At 38.5% G+C, this 17,872-nt stretch overlaps 1 protein-coding gene across 1 annotated transcript; it reads left to right on the forward strand.

The window, feature by feature from the left end:
• The first annotated feature begins 458 nt into the window (after positions 1 to 458).
• On the forward strand, positions 459 to 17,265 carry LOC141444723 (uncharacterized). The gene is made up of 13 exons (XM_074110336.1): positions 459 to 702; positions 1,124 to 1,258; positions 1,836 to 2,282; positions 4,185 to 4,328; positions 4,926 to 5,053; positions 5,992 to 6,066; positions 6,842 to 6,978; positions 8,576 to 8,687; positions 10,103 to 10,199; positions 11,042 to 11,209; positions 13,128 to 13,229; positions 14,275 to 14,370; positions 15,998 to 17,265. The coding sequence occupies exons 1-13, from the start codon at positions 571 to 573 to the stop codon at positions 16,148 to 16,150; spliced, it is 1,926 nt and encodes a 641-aa protein (XP_073966437.1). The 5' UTR covers positions 459 to 570; the 3' UTR covers positions 16,151 to 17,265.
• The last annotated feature ends 607 nt before the right edge of the window (positions 17,266 to 17,872 follow it).

The following is a 17,872-nucleotide window of genomic DNA, read 5'->3' on the forward strand; positions in this document are numbered from 1 at the left end:
AAAGCCGGCGTGTCGAGGGGATCCCTACATTTGTCCATCTGTCTATCCCTTCACTGTATCTCTGAATCGGCGTACAGTATTGCTTATCCTGTGGTTACCTGCGGCTTCATAAATGTTTATGAATTCGACTGTACATTTCGATGGAATGTACATTTGATTTCCATATGATTTCCATGGTCCGCGAAACATTCGGATACTTTGTTGATTTGAATTAGTTTTTGACGTTTGAAATTATTACAGCTGGCAATAAAGTAATGTGCCACATTAACATAGACGCTAATTACGTTTGTTTATCAAATTTTTTTGTAGGATAGAAATGTACGTCGTGATTTATAAACATATTACACTGAGAGTAGGTTTTACCGTGTTTTACAAACAGAATATATTTTTTTAAACACCGTAAATTTTCATCTGCTTTAATGTAGCTGTCAAATGCGATGCTATGCTATACGCTATGTTTTGCTATGCTATACATAATAATGCAAGTTTTGTCTTCTACGGCACTAAATAACGTTATTTAGACAACACATTGGTACATTAAATAAAACTAGGCCCTGTTTTAGTCACGAAATGACGACTGTGAAACTAGAAAAGGCTGAAAAACTGCTAGCATGCCGAGTCTGCCTAGCAACGGATATCGAGTTATTTGGAATAGTTGAACACCATCTAGACAAAGCTCTTTCTGATATACTGGGAACTCCGGTAAGTGTATATGCTGTAAGCAATAAGCAAGTGAAACTTGGACAACTGTGGCTTAAAAATCTGATTGATTAAGTATAGTCAACAACGTCTTCGTTTGATTTCTAAAGAATTTGCGTAATTTTAAGTGGGTTTGAGACATTTAACACCAGTTTTTCTTGTTAAAAACTTTTTATTTAGCTTTTAGACATTTACCTCATTTTTTACCATCCATTGATTAAATTTATCTGATGGATGCTTGCTGTCTTTGTTTGTTTTGTTTTGTTCTAATAGACGGAGACGGCATCACATTTATCCGTCAAATAAAATTAATCAATGGGTGGTGAAAAAGTTTGTTTGTCTTTTAAATTGTTCCAGTTCATTGATATGGACCTCTGCAAAGTAACGCTTGATTCAATAAATCAATCCTAACCCTGCCTTCCAGGTGTCCTTATGGGATGGCCTGCCAAGCCACCTGTGCGCCTGCTGCCGGGTGCTACTCCTCAAGTCCAGCAGCTTCCGCGAGCGAGGACGCCGCGCACAGGACTTGCTGCGAGAGATCCTCACGCAGGACCACCATGTTAGTATCTCTAATTTCAGCATCCCTTTTGTCATAGGCCTCCTCCAACGCAGTTCATTGACATCTGTCATTCGCAGCCCTTCTCCAGTTTGGATGCACAGTCATCTTCCCATTTTATGATGGGCCTTCCCAGTTTTCTCTAGGGTACCACTCGGTAATTGCCTTGGTCCTTTTCCCTCCAGTGTCTTGCCGGTTCAAATATCATATTAATTCATAATTCATTTATTGCATGAAAACGGGTACAGAGCGGTAGAAGGTAAATATAAAAATAATTAAGTACATGACCGTAATCTACCATATTCATGGTGTACAATATTCAGATAGATTAATTACTACATTTCCATACTAATTTACAATGTCAGAAATTACAATAATTATAATATCAATAAATTACAAATAATATCAAGATGTTTAATGTTAAGTTTGAAACGCAGATTTAAATTAAAACTAAATGGCATTAAATATAACTAAAAGCAGCATTAGGTATGATTAAAATAAATAAATAAATATAATAATAATTATAATAGAAGGTCCAGAAGTATTGTGCATATTAACATTGAAGTTTTTTTTTCCACAGATAACAACAGACATCATACGCACCATAGACAGAATATCACATCAGCTGACCCTCCATCTAACTACAAATATTATAGACCATAACCCCATTGAGTATAGTTTTGATGATGATGTCAAGGAAGACATCATCTTTGCAGAAAACACTGAAATTGACGACATTTACGACAACCACGACATTAATGACACTCATGACATCGAAGACATTATAATAAAAGAAGATTTAGCCGAACCGATTACAGAAGAAATTGAGAAGGTTGATATACCAAAAAAAGTTTTACGGAAAAGGAGAAAAGTTGGTAATGTTAAAGGGCAGAAGAAAGAGACGAAAGATGTTAAAGTGAGGCAGAAGGTGGATTTCAAGAGGAAGAAGAAGGGCTTCAAAAGGTTTTTTAGCTGCGAAGAGGATTATGTTAAGTTTGAAAATAATTATAATATTAGTATTGTAAAGGTGAGTTATGTTTTTTCATACTTTATATGGTCAGTCTTTATATGGTACAGTTAAAGTCAATAAATAAGTGATCACTTTTGCACCTTGTCAGTTGTCATTTTAACGTAATGTTTGAAAAGCCATACGAAATTGTGTACCGAGTGAAAGTGTCAAGGTACAAAAGTGATCACTTATTTATGACGTTGACTGTACTTTTATTAAGATTCTACTAGGTTACTTATTTTGAAAGCAATTTTGTAAAATCGTTATCTCCAGGAATTCTAACCTAATTTCAAGAACTTAAATATGTAATTATACAAGTATATTAATTAACTTTTTTTTTATTCGACTGGATGGCAAACAAGCAAGTGGGTCTCCTGATGGTAGGAGATCACCACCGCCCATAAACATCTGCAACACCAAGGGTATTGCAGATGCGTTGCCAACCTAGAGGCCTAAGATGGGATACCTCAAGTGCCAGTAATATCACCGGCTGTCTTGCTCTCCACGCCGAAACACAACAGTGCACACTGCTGCTTCACGGCAGGATTAGCGAGCAAGATGGTGGTAGCAATCCGGGCGGACCTTGCACAAGGTCCTACCACCTGCAAAACTTATACTTATACTTGATTTGGATAGTTATTTAACTAAATGTAAACAAAACAACGTCAATTAATGTCTTAAATATTGAAATTCCCCCATTATACTATCTAAACATTTACATTTCTGTATTGAGATACACTACTTAGTCTAGTTTGTATTACAATGATAGATAAGTAAAATGTTTAAAATCCTTGAATGTACCAAATCTGGCAGCTGAAGTTTGTTTACATTTAGTTAAATACCTATCGAAACCAAGTATAGTAGTGTATGGGTTGGCTTTACGCGGCGGGCGTACGGTGCGCTGCGCGTCCAATACAATGACGCGTTCAGGATATTGTTTGGACTACCACGCTACTGCAGCGCATCAGCTATGTTTGCTAAGCCAATGTAGATAGTTTTTATGCAATCATAAGAAAGCGATGCGCCTCGTTGCTCAGTCGGTTGCATGATAGTTCCAACAGTGTCCTGCGTACGCTGGGCGGCCGTGGGACTCCCCGATGATGAGGCGCTGGATGGGGCTGCACGCTGCCGCAACCTCATAATCATGGGTTGACGGCGCTGGGCAGTCGGATATATTATTATAACTGTACCTAATTACTAACACCACTTGTTTGTATTTTCATTGTAACTAACCTCTATGGATTCTGTCCGAAATAAATGGCATATTGTTATTATTATTATATTCATGCCCACAATATTTCGAACAAATCCATCTGAACAGTAAATATAAAAAAACTAAAGAAATAGTTAATTTTACAAACCTCTGTTGTTTGTAGCTGTTGTCGCTTACTTGCATTGGTTTTAGATTACTTTAACTTTTTTCTTTCATTTGTGTTTAGACGAAGATTTAACTTTATGCACTAGAGCGTAAAAACTCATTTTATGCAGCCTAAATCCAGCATAGAATCTTACTAGCTTGGTGTTTATGCTGGATCTAGGCGACATAAAATCTTCGTCTAAGACCAAGGTAATTAGGTGTCAACAGCCACAAACAAAGAAGTTTCTTTATATTTTTTTAATACATTTTTTATTTATATAAAACTAAAAATCAATCAAAATAAATCACATAAACTAAAAAAATATAATTATATAGTAATGAATGAAAAATAAAATTTACGTAGTGACTGAACTATTGTTTCCACTGTTGCTATTTCATTTCCTCGCCATCGAAGTGAAAAGCAGAGTGTAAAACTCGAGCATTAAACCCACTTTCCCCTCGACGTGTCTATCCACCCCCGCTGTACCGGCTCAGGTGGCTATATGAACGTCTCGGGTAAAATGGCTCGTTTTATGCTCTTGTTGTACAATCTACTATTGCAGGTGAGCGAAGACGAGCAACGCAAGGACATGGAGTTGCGTAAAGAGAGCGCCAACTACCTGCGCGCGCACGTGCGCTGCGACAAGTGCTACAAGGGCTTCCTGTCCGAGGCCACCTTCGAGAACCACCAGAAGGTGCATGACCCGGTCAGTGCTCTTCGCTTTTAGGGTTCCGTACTTCAAGACAATAAGTTTTTGTTACAAGGATCCATTTGTTGTCTGTCCGTCTGTTTGTTTGGCAAGATTCTTTATCGAAAATACAAACTGAGACATGGATGCACAGAAAAACCAGAAAAAGAGACCAGCGCTGGGAATCGAACCCAGGTTCTCAGCAATCCGTGCTGCGTGCTATAACCCCTACACCACCGCTGGACAGGAATCTAGACACGAATTTTTCCTATGCATACATATCTCAGGTTGCTTATTTCTACTACGCTACTTATGCTTAAGATTCTTTATCTCGGGAACGCGTGTAGGTATAGAGTTGAAAATAAAACCATGTACTCAAGTCTACAGTTTGTTGAAGCTGTGAAAAAATTAAGCTTCTAAGTGAACGCAATAAAAAGATAGTCATTAAAAAAGGGGTTTCTATACAAATTGCTTTAACCGAAAAATATATAGCGTACATTTTGCTTAAGAGAGGGGCTCTGCTAAAACTGGATATTCATTAATACGTTAAAACTTATACGGAATCCTTGGTGCACTTGGCCGATTATGTTTTTTTTAATTGACGTATTATTGCAGAGTATGGGCGCGAACGAGTGCCAGCTGTGCTTCGCGCGCTTCAAGCATCCGACGCGCCTGCGCCGACACATGGAGACGCACACGCTCAAGTTCATCTGCAAGCTGTGCCCGCTGGTCACAAGACACCGGTAACACACTGTATATGGTAACACTCTGTATATGGTAACACACTGTATATGGTAACACTCTGTATATGGTAACACACTGTATATGGTAACACACTGTATATGGTAACACACTGTATATGGAGAGTAATGGAGACGTAACACACTGTATACGGAAACGTAACACACTGTATATGGAGAAGTAACACACGGTATATGGAGACGTAACACACGGTACAGTACGATTACTTGGAGTTAACACTTGACAGATGGGCGTGCCTTCAGTCAATTTTCAACTTTGACGTCATACAAATAAAATAGTTTTTACATAATCTGTAAACGTGGGCAGCTGTATACTAAAAATGGCTTTATTTGTATGACGTCAAAGTTGAAAATTGACTGAAGGCACGCCCATCTGTCAAGTGTTAACTCCAAGTGACCGTACTGTATATGGAGACACACGCTCAATTTCATCTGCAAGCTGAACTTTTTTTTGTGTTGGCAGAACTTCGTCAGTTATAAACCGATTTGGCTTTTTTTTTATTAAGAAAAGTATTCCCGTTTCGAAAATACAAACTGAGACATGGATGCACAGAAAAACCGGAAAAAGAGACCAGCGCTGGGAATCGAACCCAGGTCCTCAGCAATCCGTGCTGCGTGCTATAACCCCTACACCACCGCTGGACAGGAATCTAGACACGAATTTTTCCTATGCATACATATCTCAGGTTGCTTATTTCTACTACGCTACTTATGCAGCAGCACTAGCGACATCTATGTTCCGCTCTCATCGAGAGACGTCACACTCTTTCGGAACCAACCGCTCACCCAGACAAGAGATGTCGCTACTAAGCAATCAAATTATTCCCGTTTCGTTCCATTTAAATTTTAAGATTAAATACCATCCCTAACAAAGGTAGGGTTCTTTGAAGTCAGCTTTTCGAATGATGTTTTTTTTTCAGAGGCATGGCAATGATGCACTCAGACTTCCACTCGGGCAAAACGTTCGAGTGCAAATACTGCGGGCTCACGTTCAAGTAAGTGACTGACTGACTGACTCATCATCAACTAGTTTGGGGCTAGGTCAATGAGGGCTATCGTTTTTTGTCTCACTAGATGGCGCACTGTTGCGTGAGGTTTTTAAGTATGGCTTTCAAAGTCTGTTATTACGGGCGTGAAAACAAAGTTTAGATTAAAATCATATTTAATACACCTTAAAACCGTACCATAAAAATATCGAGCATGCCACAGTGTTGCATAGTCCCCGTTTTGTTCGGAAAAAAGGGAGGACAAAGGTTTCCGAAAGACAAAACTGTCTCAAAACACAGACATTCATTGCCCGGAACGCATATTTGCCATAATTAATTTCAGATATTGCAAATATTCACAAAATTATTCTAATTATAAATAAACCCGCGTAGCTCACCCAAAAACTATGAGATTTGACATTTCGGAGACCTCACGCTACACTAGCGCCTCTAGCGGCGAATTCATACGCGATAGCCCTCATTGGTGTAATCCCAAGATAATATTCATCATCCCAGCCTACATACCTCCCACTGCTGAAATGAGAGGGCTTGGGCTGTAGTTCCCACGCGGACCCAGTGCGGATTGGGAACTTCACACTCCATTGAATTGCTTCGCAGGTTTGTGCAGGTTTCCTCACTATGTATTCCTTCACACATGAATTTCAGAAAAACTCAGAGGTGCGAGCCGGGGTTTGAACTCTCGATGCTCTGCTTGAGAGGCGATAGGTCAAACCACTAGGCCGCCACGGCTTCACGATGGAAGATATTATTATTATTTTCTTAGGAAGAAGACGACTTTCAACACGCACATACGCGTCCAGCACCCCCTCGAGAACGCGGCGGGGGGCGCCTGCGACGTCTGCGGGGAGACCTTCATCGGCCGCCGCGGGCTGCAGCAACACAAGACCATGGCGCACCGGAGGTAGGGGGGGGGGGCTGTGACACACACACACACACGCAAACACGAACACATACAATACATGAAATAAAGGAATGTTCTCAAATATAAAAGGAGAACGACAGTCTATAGTAAATCGAAAACCACTTAGAGATAAATGAGTAGGTATTTCTCTAAAAGTGGCCCCGTCATGAAATTGACAAGAAATCAGTTTTGTCAAGAAATTATTAACCCTAAGGACGAGATCATAAAATCAGAAAAACGTCACGAAATCTTGTGAGGAAAAAATCGTAATTTTGTAACCACAGCGAAATTTTCTATAGGATCCAACGACAAAGATTAACCGACTTTTTATCACTTTTACCGCAAGGTTTTCTATATATTTAAAAACAATATTACTTATTTTCTGTAGTGAAATAGCGTCAGAACTTTTTTTTTTAAATAAGTGGACAACTGAATTTTTTTAAAATGGACAACTTTTTGAGAAATATTCGAATGCTTTTCGAATCGTTTGGAATATAAAGTGATGAATTTATTATTGTGTATTACGTTACTTTTATCGTGTGTGTTTTCATGTATTTTTTATTTATTTGTGTGTATTGTGTAAATTTTATTGTATTTGTGTGTCTTTCGTATTAGGGAATAAATGTCTTCTTTCTTTCTTATATGAAAAATAAGCAATAACCTTTATTTGCATTTGAAAACTGTGACGTAATCGGTCCAAGTTGTACTTTTTTCGGTGAAGATTAGAATTCTTCACAATTTAAGCGTAGATTATACCACGGAATTCGATTTGGACTCGCAATCGGATATATACCACCACTTCACCACAGATTAACGTCAAGATAAAGGTCAAGTAATGCTGGTGCTCAATATTCGCATACAGATCAAAATGAAATTGCATTGGTGTGGCAGAACTAGATGAGGTCATCAACCAAAATACTTTCAATAATTAGTTTAAAGGAAGTAATGATTTATATGAAAAATGTGACTTTCCCACTGCTGGGCACAGGCCTTCTCTCGGAATGAGAGGGCTTCTTCCAAACTGCTACTGCTGCTTTTTTTTTTAATTTAAGACGGTGGAAGCATTCTACACTTCCACTGAACGTCGATAATAGTTAGTGTTTAGTATTGTAACTAAGGGACCCCATACATCCCTGTATTATTATTATTTTGTATTTTTTTTATTTAATTGTATACTGTAGTGTTTAAGTATTTTATTTGTAACTATTTTATGTTGAAAAAATGACTTTCTGCCAAGTTTCTTGCGGCGCATTCTTCTTGGCAATGATGGTCTTTCCGAAAGCGCTGGTAGTTTAAAAAAATGACGTGTAAAAGTGCCCATTGCGGCCTATTTACTGAATAAATCATTTGAATTTGAATTTTGCATTTGAATTTGGATAGTGAAAATTTTGAAACTTCAGCACTGGGTTTAGAGTCTTGAATTTTGTACAGTTATTCACAACACAACCTCAATGAAGACCACGATATAAATATTGGAAATTTCCAGGGAATTTTGTAAAATCCCGAAAATTTCAATTACAGCTACCACACCGAATAGTTTACGCGTGCGAAGCCGCGGGTAAATGCTAGTAAATAATATAATTGCATTATGTTGATAGTTGCCGATACCGGAGTTGAAGTGCGCGGCGTGCGGCGTGCAGTTCGAGAACCTGGACGCCGTCGTGCGTCACGCCGCGCCGCCGAGGGACGGCTGCGACCCCGCGCTCAGGTACTGCGACCGGCGATACAATACAATACAATACTAGATTCAATTAAATAAATAATATAAATCATCATCACATCATCATCATCAGCCTATGTTCGTCCACTGCTGGACACAGGCCTCTCCCATGGCACGCCACTGAGCACGATCCTCGGCCACTCTCATCCAGCTCTTGCCAGCCGCCCTGCGAAGATCATCGCTCCACCGAGTCTGAGGACGTCCTACGCTACGTTTGCCGATCCGTGGTCTCCACTCAAGAACTCGTCTACCCCAACGGTTATCGGTTCTTCGGGTTATATGGCCGGCCATTGCCACTTCAGCGTGCTAATGCGGTGGGCTATGTCGATACTTTGGTTCTCTGTCGGATCACTTCGTTACAAATTCTATCTTTCAGAGAAACTCCGAGCATAGCCCTTTCAATGCACGTTGAGCAACTTTAAATTTGTGGACCAGCTCTAACTAGCCTAGCCTAGCTATAATATAAATATCACGGGACAATTCACAACAATTAACCTAGTCCCAAAGTAAGCTTAGCAAAGCTTGTGTTATGGGTACTAAGCAATGGATAAATATAATTATATAATAATAATAATAATAATATTCATTTATTTCGGGCAACTTGGCCCATACAATAAATACCTTACAGACTAACATACATATTTATAATCAATATTTAAAACTAATTTGGTGACAAAACGGCGTGACCCCGTTGTGTCACCGTCCCCGACGTCGCATTCATCTGCGGCATGGTGCCCCGGTACCGCCGGAACACGACGTCTTTCGGCCAGAAGGCAGCACTCGCGATATAGATAGATACATACTTAAATACATATTAAACACCCAAGACCCGAGAACGAACATTCGTATTTTTCATACAAATATCTGCCCCGACACGGGAATCGAACCCGGGACCTCAAGCATCGCAGTCAGGTTCTCTAACCACTAGGCCATCTGGTCGTCTTTGTCGATTGTACAACAAGAGCATAAAACGAGTCATTCTACCCGAGGCGTTCATGTAGTTGGGTGACAATACAAGTAGTCAAAATTGAAAATACATACTGAAATATAGATGCACAGAAAAACCAGAAAAATAAGACCATCACTGGGAATCGAACCCAGGTCCTCGGTATTCCGTACCGCGTGCTATACCGCTACACCACTGATGGTCAACGGTACCGACACGAATCAGTTTCGAAGTTTCAGTTTGTATTTTCAATTTAGGTTTTACGGGATGACCGTAAAAGTAAAAATTTGGAATTGAAATAAAATATACAAAAATATTCCAAAAAATCAATCTTAACAAGTAGTCAAGTACAGTCAACAAAAAAGCTTGTATTAAAAATGAAATTTTCATGGTTAGGTTATTGTGCAGCTGTATTCTAAGCGTAGCTGGTGCAGTATAGCGTTGTCTCTCTCTACAGGTCGTGTCCGCAGTGCGGCGAGACTTTCCTTAACACCGAGCAGCTCGAGTGCCATCTGGAGACTGCGCATGTGCGACAGGTGTACAACTGCGACGAGGTTAGTACCTGGACCAATCAACTTTTTACTGTTTCTATTCTGTCCTGTAACTCAGGAGACATTAAATTCAAATTCAAAAAATTCACCAGAGGCCAGAGGTCTACTCGTGACCACGGCAACTGTAACGTTGCCGAAACGTCGAGGTAAATATTACTCGTGTAAAAATAGCGTGATAAGTCCCGTTTATGGTATTTTGACTAAAATAATACTATTTCTTATCCCGATAGGAAACAATAGGAAACTCAAACTCACAACATTTATTGACATAAAAACACATCACAACAAAAACACAGTAAAAACATAAATAGAAGAAGAGCGAAAAATTAGAGACATTGTGCTGTAGTGTGATGCCAAAAGGACTCGGCTCAGCATGTGCCGTAGCCGCAGCCCTGTAACCAGAGCTACAGGGTAGGCGACACCAGGAACAGGATAGACAATACTAAGAACAGGATAGGTAACACTAATAACAGGGTAGGCAGCACTAAGAACAGGGTGGGCAAAAATCAAAATCGAAATCATTTATTCAGTAAATAGGCCGCAATGGGCACTTTTACACGTCATTTTTTAAACTACCAACGTTTTCGGAAAGACCGTCATTGCCAAGAAGAATGCGCCGCAAGACTCTTAGGCAGCACTAGATACAGGGTAGGCAACACTAAGAACAGGGTATACAACACTAAGAACAGGGTAGGCAACACTAAGAACAGGGTATACAACACTAAGAACAGGGTAGGCAACACTAAGAACAGGGTAGGCAACACTAAGAACAGGGTAGGCAACACTAAGAATAGGGTAGGCAACACTAGCGACAAGATAGGCAACTGATAGTTTGTATCCGTTAGTGCGACAAGTCGTTCGCGACGGCGTCGTCGCTGGGCACGCACGTGGACCGCGTGCACCTCAAGATCAAGCCCAAGAAGAGCGCCCTCTACAAGTACCACATGTACCCCAAGAAGATGCCGGTCAAGCGGGTCGAGGAGATCTGCGAGATCTGCGGGAAGGGGTACCCGGTAAGTCAGTTTTCATCACTCAAGCTTTGAAAAAATCCGTGTTGTAAATTCGATTTACATCTTAAGGCACTTGTCCCACCGCCGACGATGAGCGAGAAGCGAGCAGAGCGAGTAACTAGAAACGAGTGGGCGAGCAGCGAGAAGCGAGTGTAGTTTTGTCGCTGGCTGTAAGCGAGTGTTCGAGTGCGACGGGCGATTACTCGCTCCACTCGACTCGCTCGTGCGGGGCGGCCGCCAAGCCGCGACAAAAGATGTAAGAGCGAGTTCTCACCGACAGTGTGAACAGCCAGCGATCAACTATTAATATATGTATGTGTCTCTTTTACTCACACAGGATCTTATATCTTTTGCTCGTTTCTTGAGCGAGAAAATAGTCGATAGCCAATCGTTTCCTCGCCGGCGGTGAGACAACTGCCTTAGGAATGTAAGTCAATTTAAAAATCGAATGGTGCTCCTTTGTATTCACGAACTGGCAAACAAGGAGATTGTAATGCGTAATACTTGCCTCCATGCTGGCATAATGCTGCTGGCCAGTGCTGGCTGAATGTGCTAAAGCCAAAGAGCGCGAGGCCATTAAAAAAAAAACGGTTTGGCGCGATAAATTATAACGGTTTTTCTTTATTTCCTCGCATTTGTGATGAAAAGTAGAGTTTAACTCGAGTGTAAATGATCAATTACAACCCTTGTTTATCAATCTACTATTTCATCACACTTGTTCGTTAGCAGTGACGTAACATGAAGGCTAGATTGCAGCCCCCTAAATAAAATCCGAGGATTTTTTTGTGTATTACATCGAAGGGCGTAATGAATTTGATGGAATCAAATGAAATGAAAAAGTATTTTTCACTTCTCATGCTTTTAAAATGTTACTTTAGTCTCTGCATATCGGGACTAAAGCTCCTTTTTATTCTCTAGGGATTAAAGTATTTTTTTTATTTACGTTGGAAACCCTTAAACAGCCAACACGGTGTTTGTGAATGGCGGATTTTTAGGGCATGAAAATAACCTCGAAATTACAACTGTGCAAAAATATTAAAAATAAAACACGATTTAATTTAGTGAAACACAACTAATGATTACGAATATGAATCTATTCAATTATATTAATGTTAATTCATTTTATCACGCTTAGTCCAATTAGATTTAAAATAGTTTTCAATTTTGAAACTGTTGGCTAAATATGCAAGCTTTTAAAGCGTCACTTCATAAACAATAAAAGAAAAGAAAATTGTTTTTTTCCCTCTCATTCAAAGTGAAAAGTAGAGTGTTTAACGCAAGACTAAACAACCATAATGCCACTCGAACTATGGCCACTCTCGCTCTGCTCGGGTGGCTAAACATCTCGTGTCATTATGGCTTGTTTTAGTCCCTCGTTGAACAATCTACTATTATGAAATAACTCTTTATATGCACCATCCCTTGGGAGTCACGTAGTTTCTTGATCTGAGGAAGTAAACAATAATTTCCATGTAAAGGTAAACCAAAAATATATGACTATTGTCAAGAGGGCGCTATTGTTCTTATTTATATGGCAATAGTTCAGTATAGTCGGAGCAATGACATCTTGACTTGTCTACAACGTTTACCTGTTAGCTCTGATGTTAATTTGGAAAGGTTTTGTAGTGAAATAGTTTCATTCACCAAGCGTTTTTTCCAGTAGTTTATTATAAACATTATTTACAATGATCCGTTGTTGACTACGAATCGTTTTGGCCATTTTTTGTTATTGTTCAAAGAAACCGCCACAGTGACACTGACAATCATTAAAATTATTGCCAGTGTAAGAAATTAGTTCCAATGAAATTCCGCAACATGGCGAATAGTCATATATTTCTGGTCAGGCTTTACACAAGTTTTTTTTTTAATCATGAGAGGGAGCCAAAGGGAGGCAACAGCTAGTAATATCTATTTGTTTCAGAGTTCGACGTGGCTGAAGTATCACCAACGCACACACACGGGCGAGCGCCCCTACAAGTGCCCCGAGTGCCCCAAGAGCTACATGACCCCTGCCGCCCTACAGGTGTGTACCAGTAACTTAACTACGTATCTAGATAATTGATTGAATCAGGCGTGACTTTGATACTACTTACACAAAATTTTAGTTCGGTAACATTTTGCAAAAAACTTAAATTTAGATCATTATTTTATTCTTCCTCAAAGTTTAATTGACAAGATTTCATATTTCTAAGACTATAATTTGATTCGTTCTCTGTATTCTGTTTGGAAAGAGAAAGACGCTGGTATTTTTAAAATTTCGCTACGATTATTAATTAATTACAATTATTTTAAAATGTGCTTATTCTAAAACTAACTAACTCCAAAACTACCACACAATAGATTCATTACTTTTGTCTAGTCTCTATTAAAAAAAGATCATGTAAATCCATGTAAATCTGACGTAGACGTTGTCAAAATTATGACAGCTCCTTTTTCTGGTGAAAAAGGCAAAGGAAACATATCTGTTCCGTGGTAGTTTTGGCAAATTCGGATATATTTTTTTGTATTTTTTTAAATATGGAGAAATAAATTATAATAAATATATTCCCATGCTCAGTTCAGTTTTCTAATTTACGAACCCTACTGATGATGTTGATGATAGACGGAGATGGTTCAGTATTCAGTCATTTATTGCTTTAAAGAATCCCATGCTATACAATATATACGAGTAGTTCAATTCAGAGAATTACACTAATACATTTTTTTTTATTAAATTTATTCTAATTTCTTATTATTTATTTATATACCATTACACATCTTTACATCCATACTAATATTATATTATATTATAAATGCGAAAGTTTGTGTGTTTGTATGTTTGTCCGTCTTTCACGTTGAAACGGAGCGACGGATCGACGTGATTTTTGGCATAGAGATAGTTTATGGGCCCGAGAGTGACATAGGCTACTTTTTATCCCGGAAAAATGCACGGTTCCCGAGGGAACAGCGCGCGATAACCGAATTCCACGCGGGCGAAGCAGCAGGCAAAGGCTAGTTGCATAATTATAATCCGGTCTCTAATGATGATGCTAATCGGAAGTGACGATGATTTATGTCTGTCTGTCCAGAGTCACTCTGTGTCGCACACGGGCGTGCGTCGCTGGCAGTGCTCGCAGTGTCCCAAAACGTTCCTGCACCAGTCCTCCATCTACAAGCACAAGTTGGTGAGTGTCTCCACTTGACCAGAGTGACATGTCGTCGGGGATAGTAATAATATAATAATAATAATAATAATAATAATCATTTATTCAAACATAAGGTTGTACAAACATTAGAGGACAAAAATGTTTCTGTTAGCAGTAAAAAGTTAAACAATTTGCACAAATTAAGGCCTGACCTCCAAACTAAGCAAAAGCCTGTATCTTGGAGCATCAGCGTTCGACGCGAATTCGGCTGCTTGAATAATTTAAATATAAGAAATACAACTATATATTAGATAATTTTATGGGCCAGACTAAAACTAAAAATATTAATATAGCAACTTTGTATGTTCATGTTCGTATGCATAAAATGTATGTGCGTGCGTGCGTGCGTGTGTGTGTGTGTGTGTGTGTGCGTGTACGTGTGGTGTGGTGTGGGTACTTATAGTAAAGGAGGAATGTCTCGTAACTAGCATTTATAATTTATAAGTTGTATGTATGTATGTGTGGCTATGTCATATGGTACACTGTTTGTCTTAGCCTAAACAGCAGGAGGATTTCAGCATATGAGGTGTAATTAATCCATTCCAAATGTATATGTGAATATCTCATGCTCGTAAACTTCGTAACTACGTATTTATGCTAGATATACATAAAATAACTTTTTATGCTCTATAGTGTATAAAGTAAAATCTTCGTCTAAGAACAAGGCAAAGCAGCCACCAACAAAGAAGTTTCTAATTTTTTTTCAATTTTTTTTATTTATATCAAACTAATAATTAATCAAATCAATCAAAATAACTCAAATAAAACTAAAAATATATAATTATTTAGTAATAAAGTATGAAAATCAAAAGGTACATAATAAGTGAACTATTGTTTCCACTGTTGCTATCTTTTCCTCGCCATCGAAGTGAGAAGCAGTGTAAAACTCGAGCATTAAACCCATTTTCTCCTCGACGTGTCTAACCACCCTCGCCGTACCGGCTCGGGTAGCTATATATAAACGTTTTGGGTATAATGGCTCGTTTCATGCTCTTGTTGTACAATCTACTATTTTTGCTCCGGCTTGTCGACCGAAAATTTTAACGCAACGTCTCTGAGATAGACTTGTATTTTACAAGCTTTTATTTAGTTTCACCTGTCCTGTTGTCTGTCTGTCTGTAATCATATCTTGCAAATCTAGTTCGACCAACTTCCAGTAGTTGGATTGACTTGAAACTTGGTATACTTATGTAAATTGCTTATGTAAATCTGGTAGTGACATCCTGGGAGTCCGGCCAGGATCGTCTCCACAGGACGGAACTCTTCAAAGGTTAATGGCGTTGACTTGAAATTAGGTATGCAAATGTAGTTTGCGTGACAATACAAGTACAGTCAGCACAAAAAAGCTTGTATTAAAAATGTATTTTTTACCAAAAACTTATTCCATTTTAGTTTCTATCTTTAGTTCTTTTTAACCGTTAATTTGACAAAAATATAAAAGTTCTTGATTCAAGCCTCGTCGTAATTTCGGAGTCCGAAAAATTCTATGTCCAAAAAAAAAAAAAAAAATTAAGCCTTAAATTTTGACAAGTATACTGCACACTGCCAAATTAAGGGTTAAGGCAGTCGGTTTTTCTTTTAATGTTGGTGTTACTCATTATGGCAGGTGCACACCGGCGAGAAACCGTTCGAGTGCCACATCTGCAACAAGACGTTCACGCAGTCGGGCTCGCTCGCGACTCATGTCAAGTACGTCCACATGAAGGTCAAACCGCCGCCGCGCCGCCCCCGGCCCCCCCGCCGCGACGCGCCCGCGTAGACCAACATATCACCATCCTACTAAAGGCTGACCAGGAATATAAAAAACCAGACGCGAGGGCAGCACTTCTACGTTTTATATTGCAACATTCTTTACACTTATTGCAATACCCCTGGTGTTGCAGATGTTTATGGGCGGTGGTTTGCCATCCATCCGAATAAAAAAAAACTTACTATACGGTACCTACCAGGCATATTGACAACGGTGTCGCTGATGTTATTTAAAAGAATATTTTATAATCCCTCAGACTTATTCTATGACAAATACTTTTATACATTGTGAATTATTTTCCTTCCAAGGCTACGGATAATCTTCGGCATTTTAACGCACAAAAACAAAATAACACTTTAAAATACCACGCGCAAACAACGTTAAACTTTGACAGCAATAGACAGATGACATTTGAATGTAGTGTTACCAGTGCAAGAAATTAGTTCTATTGGTTTTCCGCAATATGGCGAGGTTTTTTTTATAATTCTGACCAGCCTTTAATAAATGCGAAATTTAGTAAGTATAAGTGTGTGTGTATGTTACTCATTCACGCTAAGGGCCTGGGCGCTTTTGGTAGCAGCACAATCGATTCCGATCGTTTAAAAAAAGGTCCCCATTTTTTCATACAAAATTTTATGAGTCAGTTCTGTCACGCCCATACTGATTGTATGAAAATAACGTTGCTAAACTGTCATTTTTTGCGGGCATTTTTTTAAACTTTCGGAATCGATTGTGCTCTTTGATTCTGAGTAGGAAAAACCAAATTGTTTCCAAAAAAAAAAAAGGAAACGTTGCACTTTTTTTGAAAACAGATTACTTTTTATCCCGATATTCCAGTGGGATCGAAATGAAATAAAAAAAATTCAACGCTGCGATTAAAGACCACAAAAACACCCGTATTTTATGTACAATGTTAGTCAAATCTATTATGTTATTTTTGTGAATTCCCATGAGAATTTAGTAAAACCCGGAATTCAATTTTACTACCGTATCTAATGGTTTACGCGGGCGAAGTCGCGGGCAATCACTAGTAGTTATAAAAACCTAGTTTAAATATATTGTATTTCGGTCCAATATATGAAAAGTGTAAACAAAGACGCCATTTAACACTACTACTATTTTTACTTTAAATACTGTCATTAATATTTATTTATACTTGTTTTATTTGTGTACTTATAATATGTAATTTGCGAATTAGCGAATAAACGTTTCTATTTCTATTTCTATTTATCCCGACCACAGAGTAAATCGATTAATTTATTAATTGAATAGATCAAAGTATTTTTGTCTATTTTATTATTTACAATACTTGATTTCATTCCAAAGACTGTTTATTCAATTATAAAAGAAGTAACTATTTTTTTAATTTTAAGGAAAGTAAATAATATCGCTTATTCATCCGCGCATTAATCGATTTTTAAAATGTCAAAGTTTCCACCATCTCTACGCTAGTCTATGCTACTACAGATTATACATATTTTCAATCAAGAAATAACGTCAGATTTTGACGAAGATTTTTCAAATGAAAAATAAATATTGAAATCAAGTGAGTTTTGGTGAAAAAAGTGATTAGACATCTAGTTAAAAGACACGAATTATAAATAAATGTGTTATTGACGCGATCCAGTGGGTGTTTATACAAGAATTTTGATGAAATCGGTTTGTTTACACTTTTATTAAATTGGATAGGCATAACGTATAGCGGCCTATGGGCGTGTGCCAATAGTATGG

The sequence above is a fragment of the Choristoneura fumiferana genome, chromosome 30 (genome assembly GCF_025370935.1).
Source record: "Choristoneura fumiferana chromosome 30, NRCan_CFum_1, whole genome shotgun sequence".
NCBI classification, from domain to species: Eukaryota; Metazoa; Arthropoda; class Insecta; order Lepidoptera; family Tortricidae; genus Choristoneura; species Choristoneura fumiferana.